The sequence below is a fragment of the Merops nubicus genome, unplaced genomic scaffold, assembly GCF_000691845.1.
Source record: "Merops nubicus isolate BGI_N331 unplaced genomic scaffold, ASM69184v1 scaffold14412, whole genome shotgun sequence".
Lineage (NCBI taxonomy): Eukaryota > Metazoa > Chordata > Aves > Coraciiformes > Meropidae > Merops > Merops nubicus.
The window spans coordinates 70,716-80,099 of NW_008592968.1; the positions used below are offsets into that span (position 1 = coordinate 70,716).

General features: G+C 50.6%; 1 protein-coding gene across 1 annotated transcript; it reads left to right on the forward strand.

Annotated features, from left to right (window-relative positions):
* Positions 1-2,496: 2,496 nt before the first annotated feature.
* LOC103768186 (ovotransferrin-like) lies at positions 2,497-9,227 on the forward strand (the record flags this gene model as incomplete). Its single annotated transcript, XM_008935325.1, has 9 exons — positions 2,497-2,841; positions 4,541-4,704; positions 4,903-5,011; positions 5,898-6,089; positions 6,288-6,423; positions 6,828-6,883; positions 7,888-8,057; positions 8,181-8,367; positions 9,073-9,227. Coding segments are annotated over exons 1-9 (1,212 nt in total), but the record flags the coding sequence as incomplete, so codon positions are not given.
* Positions 9,228-9,384: the final 157 nt, after the last annotated feature.

Sequence of the window (9,384 nt, forward strand, 5' to 3'; positions counted from 1 at the left end):
GTGAGAGAGAGGACTCACTGTGTGAACAAGTGTGCATTTTCCAACACAAAATTTGGAAAAGCAGTTTTCTGGTGGATGTTCAAGAGAAGAAGTTGGTTGCACTAAGGAATTTGTTCCTCCTGGGCTCCAAAGGGAAGACATTTGGCAGCTAGAGGCTACCCCAGGGTACTTTTCCCTTTGCATCAGAGGCTTCCCTTGGTGGGATATACTCCTCAGAAAGGAGCATCTTGGTGTCCTTTTGGGTTTTTTAGAGATCAGGGTCTGGGTCTTCAAGCCCAGGTGGTCTAGAAGACACATCACCTAGAGGACACATCACCTAGAGGACACATCACCTAGAGGACACATCACCAATCTGCTGTACTTCTGCCATTGGGTACCTCTGAGGCAAGCTGTGTGTTGGAAGAGTTTCTTCTCCCCAAAGCTGCTTTAGATCAGGCTGGAGCAGTGGATCTTGGTCACAGGAGAGGCAAAGGCACTGAGGGAGTAGCCACAAAATGGGCACAGACCAGGAAGTGAATGGAAATCCACTGTGGAGGAAAGTAGAATTTGGTAGCATCAAAAGGAGGTACAGAAGTTGCTCTGTATGTGGCCAGTGACTTTCCAGATGACTAGTGGCTGGAGAAGTGGAGGTATGGGACTCTACTGGAAAAGGCTGGAGGACAAGAAGCAAGCAGTAAAATCTCTTGCAGTTCAAGACCTCCTTCACCTCTGGATTTACCCTGATGCCATCTGAGAGGGCAAGGGAAAGGGGTGTGGAGTGGAAGCCACCCATCATATGACCTCATCAGAGCCCTTCAAAGGGTGCAAATGTTTTCACCATCATTTATGGGCTCAGATAACTGCTTGTGGAGTGGCACTGGGCTTTCCAGGCTCTTTCAGGGTCTCTGTTAGCAAAGTCATTTTGGAACAAGCTGGCTAAAAGCTGTGGAAAAACTTTGTGGGACAGCCTCTTGTGGGTCCCTGTGTCTCTTCTTCCCATGGATGGGGGACATGGCTAAGGCTGAATGAAACAGGGATTTTGGATTTAATTTTTCAAGAGTGAAACAGGGAGTTTGAGGTTCATTTTAGTGGCATTTATGTTTCTCAGTGGAGAAAGACCTTGGAAAGCCACAGATTGAGTAAATACAGTTGGGAGATGACAGTTTTTTAAAAGGGAAGGAAGGCTTGTGGTGGGAGCAAGTCATTCCCCTCCTGTTGTGGTGTGTCTGAAGATGCTCTGGACACAAGAAGAAAAGCAGGGGATGAGAAATAGGAACTAGCCATGCTGAAGGAACTGCTAAAGATGATGCTGAAACAACCAATATGGCCACAAACAACTCTCACTCAGAGTGTAGGGACCTCCAGCAGCCAGAATCATAGCTAGGGCAGGCTCACAGTGCCACGGTGGAGGTGGTCCTTGCTGGAGGTCTCCATCAGTGCTCTTCCCTGGGTCACTTTCTAGAGCCATGGCCTTGACCTGACACTGGGCTCCCACCTGCCCTGAAGCCACTCTGGCCACCACCACCCACCTGCAGGTTGCTGTGGCCTTGAGCCTGCTGGGAGGAGGGAGAAGAGACAACCCTGAGTGCTTCCAGCCAGCCTCAGCCAGGAGTTCACTGTGGGCAAGTTCCTGACACTACTGCCTGCTGGGTGCAGGCAACAGGAGAGGAAGAACCTGTGCAAGGGGTCCAGAAGATCACAAAGAGAGGTTGGTGCTCTTGAGAGGAAGCCTGAGAGCTGGAGCTCACTGCTGGGCTTCCTACAGCTCTCTTGTAGCTTGGACCATGTTGACTAGACACAGGAGGTGGACCAGCCCTAGCAGCAGCTGTCTAGGAAAGCTGCCAGGGTTTGTGGGATAACTGATGTGCTCCCCATCTGCTGTGCACGTGCCAAAGTCAACCAGAAAGATCTATTCCAACCTAAACAATTCTATGGTTCTGTGAAGCTGCTCTTGTACCCTGCAGCAAAAATCAGGACGTTGAGCCTGGGACAGCATCCTGAAGGCAGATCTTTGTAAACCATGGCCATGCCCCACTGGTCCTGGCCACGGGGAGGCAAATGAGGAGCTATACAATCTGATGGAGAGGTTTTGCAGAGGAAGAGGGAGGAAGATGACTGCTAATCTCAGCACCCCTTCCCAGCTTCATCCCAAGAACTCCACAAAGGTGCAGGGCACGTATGGAGCTGCCTGGTCCCTGTCCCCTGACTCTCATCACCCGTGCCAGGAGCTGCCCAGTAAGGCTGTGTGGGGAATATTGACACTTTCTAAGCCTGTTCCCATTGCCAAGAGAGCCCAAGGGAGTGGGCAGGGAGTGGAGGTGCTGAGAGCCAAAGGGTGATGGGCACAGCAGCAGTTACTGGCAAACACGCAGAACTCAGGGCTGGCTCCAGCTGGGGCTCTCTCAGATTAGGCTGTGGGAGGCAGCAGGGGGGGGGCTAGCACAAAGAAAATGCCCCTCCTGTGGTGCTCTGACCCGCAGGGGAATTCAAACCTCCCAGCCTGGGAATTTTCCACCCGAGGCCCCTTGTAAAATGAAAAGCACCTTGCCCTGCTCCAGACGCCTGCCTGTGGAGAGGTTCAGTGCCAAAGTGAAAGGCTTCCTAAAAGTGGGCTGATCCAGGGAGGGGGACAATTTAGGAGCTATTGAGAAACCAGGAAGGACAAACAGTGTTAGGTCATTGCTTCTGCAAACACAGCCAGGGCTGTTCCTCTATAAAAAGGAGAGAAAACAGTTCCAGAGCCATCACAGACCCGGAGGGGACGGTCTGTGACCAAGGCTGCTGCTCCCCCTCCTCGGCACCCGACCCCCTGCTCCACCATGAAACTCTTCCTCTCCACTCTGCTGTCCTTTGGGATAGTGGGTAAGTGTCTGCTGAGAACACTTTTGGGGGAAAGGATGAGCCAAAACCTCCCAGGAGCCCAGGCTATCCCCCCAGACGAGGCTGTTTTCTGGCTGCAGCATGTGCCAGCCCCAGGCAGAGGGTGAGGAAAAGCCAGGAGGTGAAGCCCTGCTTGCTTGGGCAGCTGTGGGTCTGTCAGCAAGGCTGGTGCTTGGAGCATTAACTCAGCAGCTTTTTAACTGGGCTGCTCTGCAGCTTCCCCCAGCAAGCTGCCGAGGAGGGATGCTCTGGAGAGGCTCTGCCCTGCCATGGGGTGAAGGGAAAATCCACCCTCCAGCCAGCTGCTGGGCTGGGAGAGGAGCTGAGCTTCAGCCAGGGAACTAGAGCAAGACCTGCCTGCCAAGCCTAAATGTGTGCTGGGTTAAACTTCAAGGCAGTGACAATAAAATAGACTTTAGGTGATGAAAGGCTCTGAATGCTTCCCACCCTGGAGCTCTCTGTGGCTCTGTCCTGCTGCTGCAGCTGCACTTGGCTTGGACTCCTCTGTGTTTCATGCCTCAGAGCTGGCTCTGCTTGAAGCCATTATTTCCCTCCTCTCTCTCTCTGCTCCTGGTTTTTGGCAGGCAATGGGCAGGTAGCCACGGCAAGGGAATTGCTGCTGTCTGCTCTGACCTGGAAAGAGGGGTCCCCTTCTCAGAGCAGGCAAGGGGGCTCCTCTGAGCCCCATAAAGCATGGGCAGGATTAACATCCTCTGGTGGGAAGCAGTCCCTGTGCTGCTGGCATACTTTGCTGAGTGCCAGCATGCAGTGATGTCTTATTAACAGTGGAGTCCATCCTCCTGCCCTGCACAGAAGTTGTCCAAAAACTCTGCAGCAGAGGCCGTGGCACTTGGGCACCCTTTGCCATCCCCATGTCCACCCATGTAGCCAGGCTGATGCCCTCAGGAGGTCCCTGTGCAGTCTCTGCCCAGGGCAGGATGGTGGCCAGCACTGGATGAAGGTGGCCATGGCTTTGTGCAAGCCAAGATTTGAAGAAAACTAGATGGTGGTAGTTGGAAATAAGGCTAAGGATTTTCCCTGTAGCCAAATTCAGCATCTCCAGTGAGAGGAGGGGTTTGTGCTGGTCACACAACTGCAAGTTCCCAGCATTTCCAGTGCTTGCATTGCTGCAGGAGGTGTGACTGTGCCCACCTGAGGTCTCTGCTCTGGTCTGCTGGTTGGGGGACTCTCTGGAGAGAGGATAGTGGTGGTGGTGTGGTGTCACTGCTGCTGTGGAGGTGAGATATAAAGAGACAGTTCAATCTATCACACCAAGATCCTGAATATACTCTGGCCAGGTCAGGGCTGCTCTCCTCTCTCTGGGGTCATTTGCAAAGACACTGCTTTAGTGACCTCCCTTTTTTCTCCCTTTTTGCCAAGTCTTGAGTCTGATTTCTGTTGAAGTGTGTGGGTTTGTTCTCATCCTCCTGTGGCTGTTGCCCTGAGCTCGGGCTGCCGTGCAGGACACCCATCACCCATGGAGAGGAATGATGCTCCCAGATGTTGCTGAAGGTGGACACATGAGACAAGAAACATCCTTCCTGCATGACTGGGGAGATGTGCAAGGGCTCTCACCTGAGGCTGGGGTGCAGGGAACTAGAGACCATGTCCTCAGAGATGCTTTTTCTCTCCGTGTGGTGCCTTATCGACCTCTCTGACACGATTTATGTCCTTTCTACAGCTCTGTGTTTTGCTGCTCCCCCCAAGACAAGTGTTAGATGGTGCACAATATCCTCAGCAGAAGAGAACAAATGCATTACTCTAAAGGACCTCATGCAACAGGAGAATGTTGCACTGAACTGTGTGAAGAAACCCTCATACCTGGACTGCATAAAAGCCATTTCGGTGAGTGGGCAGCTGATGTCTGTGCTGGGCACTGAGGAGGTTTCAGCAGCCTGGAGTAGGTTGAGGTTTCCTTGGAGTCACCTGGGATTCCTCCTGCAGAAAGGATTCCCCAACAAGGACCCAGGAGAGCCTCTGGGGAAGCATTTCTTCCCTCCTACGTCCCCATTCCTTATTGACCAAAATCTTTCTGTTGTTTAGAATGATGAAGCAGATGCCATTAGCTTGGATGGTGGCCAAGTTTTTGAAGCAGGCCTTGCCCCCTACAAGCTGAAGCCCATTGCTGCTGAGGTCTACAAACAAAATGGAGGTAAAAACTCTCACATTATTTCTGTTGGGTGTCTGAGATATTGCCCTTGGCTTCCAGACCCCAGAGGGGAAGGAGTGGGGGGCAGTTACCCCACAATGTGAATCATTACCCATGGCCAGAGGGTCACTGCAAGGCAAAGGGGTAGAGCCAGTGCCCTGCTTCTGATTTTGGCTGTGAAGAAAGTCACTGATCCCATGATGATGCAGTGGCCAAGGAGGGAGAGCACCATGAGCAGAAATTATGGTCCTCCTGGAGCAGAGCATAAGGATTGTGCTGGTCCAAGAGAGCTTCTGCTTTCCATGATCTTGAACTGCACAGGTAAGATGCTGAGCTAGACAGCACAGATAACCTGCCTATCCTTCTGCACAGTCATAAAGCCAAAAAAAAAGGTTGAAGAGGCAACAGCACTGCCACTAGTGGTTGTGGGAGAACACCCAGCTGAGATTACTGAGGCAAGAGGTGCAGGCAATGCACAGAATAAAGAAGAGAAGTACAAAAAGTGCTCTGCAGGAATTGCTTTTGATAAGGGTTAGCTCCTTGGCTTCATCCCTCCTCGGTCTCTGCATCATCCTTTCTCTCTCCACCTTTATTTTGAGATCTGAACAGATGCTATTTCCCCATTTTTGTCTCTCTCACATCATGCCATCCCACCAAGTCCAAAGTTCCCAATCTTTTTTGACCTCTGCCCTGGAGTTCAGCTTGTTTGCATACAATAGTCAGAACCAAAGCAACACAGCAGAGTCATCCTCAACACAAGACCATGGGTGTTTAAGCAAAGTTGCTAATTATTTGGAAGTGCATCTCTTTATTCTCTGAAATAGGGGGGTGACAGGACTTGGAATATTCCCATATCTTGCTTTTCCATGGCTTTTTTCCTGCATTACAGGCTCCACAACTGGCTACTACGCCGTGGCTGTGGTGAAGAAAGGAACAGGCTTCACCATAAACGACCTGCAGGGCAAGACCTCCTGCCACACAGGGCTGGGCAGGTCTGCTGGCTGGAACATCCCCATTGGCACACTCCTCCACAGGAAAGATATCAAGTGGGATGGCAAAGACTCAGCCTCCATTGAGCAAGGTGAGGTGGGACATGGAGATAAACGGGTTGTTGTTAAGACAGGGGTGGTGGTTCCACGAAAACAACGTTGTCCTATCTTCTGTGGAGGTCCAGAGGTGTCCCACAGAGGAGTCGTGTCCTCTGCATTCTTTGTGCATCCCCTCCTTGCTAGGTAGAAAGTGAATTTTGGACTAACTAGTCCTTCTTTCTCACCCACAGCGGTGGCAAACTTCTTCTCTGCCAGCTGTGTGCCTGGTGCCACCTCTGATCAGAAACTGTGTCGCCAGTGCAAGGGCGACTCCAAAACCAAATGCTCCCGCACAGGACCTTATTCTGGATACTCTGGAGCTTTCCAGTGAGTGAAAGTTATGTTTCCTTTGGGGAAATACTCTCACCTCAACGCTTGCCAGGTTTTCCTTCTGCCAGGGGAGGGCTGTGTGGTAACCAGGGGTCCTGAGGAGACTGGGCAACTGGGAGTGCTGGGCATTGGAGGTCCAGTGAGCAATAACTGGGAGAGAGAGACAGGCAGTTGGGTTGTGTGGTTCTGCACAGACCTGAGTGCTCAGCATTAGCCTTGTGCTAAGTTCTGGAGCATTATTTCTCTGCCATTACATTTTCTTCCCTGCCAGCATAGTTTTTTTGGGGGGAAAGATCACTGCTCTGCAGCTGGAGTTTGTGCCAAAGGGATTTGCTGAGACAGGGGACAGGGAACTACATTGTCTAGCTTTTTAACATCTTTTCTGTCCCTTCCACCTGCAGCTGTCTGAGAGATGGAAAAGGAGACGTGGCTTTTGTGAAACACACAACTGTGGAAGGTAAGCCTGCGAGACCATTTGTTTCTCTCCTTTCTAGTCCAACCTGTCACTGCCTCTCTATCCTGCAATTTGTCTACACTGTGCAGGCTTTCATTCCTCTCCAGCTTTGCCCTAAACCTCTTCTTTCATCTCCAGAAATGTTTTGCACGCTGTGGACTGACTCATCCTTGTTACTGAGAAATATGCTTATGATGAAGTCCACTTTTTCTTCTTTGTCCTTCTTCTTTTGAAGAAGGAAAAGCTGCTTGGTTGAAGTTCAGGGGTATCACTGCTGGTGCCACGTCTCAGAGCCAGCTGTAATGTTACCACAGCAAATGCAGGGGGAGCAGTTCTAGAGGTAATTGTGCTCACCCATCCCTCTGGGAGGGAATTTGGAAGGAATTCAGCTCCTAGGAAGAGTTCACTAACTCCACTTCTCAGAGATGGAGGAGGGCCTGGTACGTGCAGGACACTGAGATAAGTGGAGGGCCACCAAGATGGTCATGGGGCAGGAGGTGATTGGTGGGTGGCCTTGACCAGCCTGGGAAAGAGATGGTTTTGGGGGGACCTCAGAGCAGCCTGCCTGAGGCAGAAGGTGGAGCCAAGATCTTTACAGAGGTGGATAGTGGAAAGATGAGAAAGAATAATCATAAATGGAAATGAGAGATTTGGACCAGAGAGAAGAGGAATTTTTTTCCCCTTGAGGACAATCAGGTGGTAGGACAAGTTGCCCAGGACAGCTGTGCACTCTCCATCCTTGAAGATTTTTGAGATCCACCTAGAGCAAGCTGGTCTGCCCTTGCCTTGAGGTCCCTTCTCACCTGAATTGTCCTGTAACCCTGTGATCTCAGACCTGGGCTCTGTGTTCAGCCTTGATATTGGCTCCCTGCTGGCCTTCACAATCCTCTACAAAGAATTACCCCTTAAGCTTCAACAGAAATAAATTCATTACAAAGATGCCCCAGAGTGGCTTTTTTTCCCCTGTTTTTGTGGTAATGCAACTCATGGTCCCTCCTTTCCTCCAGAAAACGCCCCAGATGAGAAGGATGCGTATGAGCTTCTGTGTCTGGATGGCACTCGTCAGCCTGTGGACAACTACAAAGCTTGCCACTGGGCCAGGGTGCCTGCTCATGCTGTCGTGGCTCGAGATGATAGCAAGGTTGATGACATCTGGAGTCTTCTCTCAAAAGCACAGGTATTGTCAAGCTCTCCTTTCCTTCCCCTGCCAGCCCCTCTCCTGTCTGGCTTTGCTTGCTCTCTTCAGCTTTCCAAGGGCTTTGGTACGGTCGTTTGCTGATTATTTTTTTGGTTGTGACAGGAAAGGTTTGGCGTGGGCACCACCAGCACCTTCCACCTCTTTGGGCCACCTGGTAAGAAGGACCCAGCTCTCAAAGACCTGCTTTTCAAAGACTCTGCTGTAGAGCTGAAACGTATCCCACCACTGATGGATTCCCAGCTCTACCTGGGCTATGAGTACTACAGTGCCATCCAGAGCCTTCAGAAAGGTAGGTAGAACATGAAACACTTAACTCAGGTCATTGAGAAGATGGGACCAACAGATATGTCTGGGCAAAAGGAAAACAATTCTTTCAAACACAGAGAGCATCCTCTGCAAAATATATCCTGTGAAAATATCATTAGAATCACACAGGTTGCACAACTTTCAGTTCCAAAAGGAATTTGTTGATTCCAGAGTCAAAATAACATCCTCACCACACCAACAAGGGTGGAAAATTTACACACAGCTCTCCCTTTGTCCCTTCACCATGATGACAAGGCTTGCCCACAGTTATTCAGCTGGTGGTAGAGACTGGTCAAGACTGCTGCTTAGAAAAGTCATTTCTGGCACCTAAGAGAGAGGAACATCCCAGGACACCAGGTCTAGTTGAGGGAAATAGTGTTCTTTATTTTTATCTAGACTCATCAAGCATTTACTGACATGCTAACTGGCTTTCTGAGGGTCAATCATCTCCTAAATGACCTCCAAAATCCACCTAAAACCTATAGCTGCTCAGAGCTGGAAAGGAGATGGAAAGGGGGGACACGTGGACTTGATGGAGCATCAAACCAGACTATTCAAATGCCACTTCACAGACCCATACCTAGGTGGTGTTTTTCCACCTCTTAGTCTCACGGCCATGGGTTGTAGCCCTGTTTTGCAGCCCCACTCCAGGTTTCTCATGATTTTTTTTCCTCTGCTGCTTTTCCAGACCAGCTGAACTCCAACCGCAGAGAAAACAAGACACGGTGGTGTGCAGTGGGCAAGAGTGAGAAGAGCAAGTGTGACCTCTGGAGCGTGATGAGCAACGGGGAGGTGGAGTGCACTGTGGCAGACAACACCAACGACTGCATTATTAAGATAATGGTAAGGGCTTTTTTCCTCCTTTTCTTTCCCCTCTGAACCTTTCAGATGGAGAGCAGCGTTGCTTCGGGTGTGGGAATCGATGGGGCAGAGAGGGGTTGGAGTTTAAAAGCAAATAGCAGGAGCTTTGTGAGAGATACCAAGGTCATCACAGGGAAAA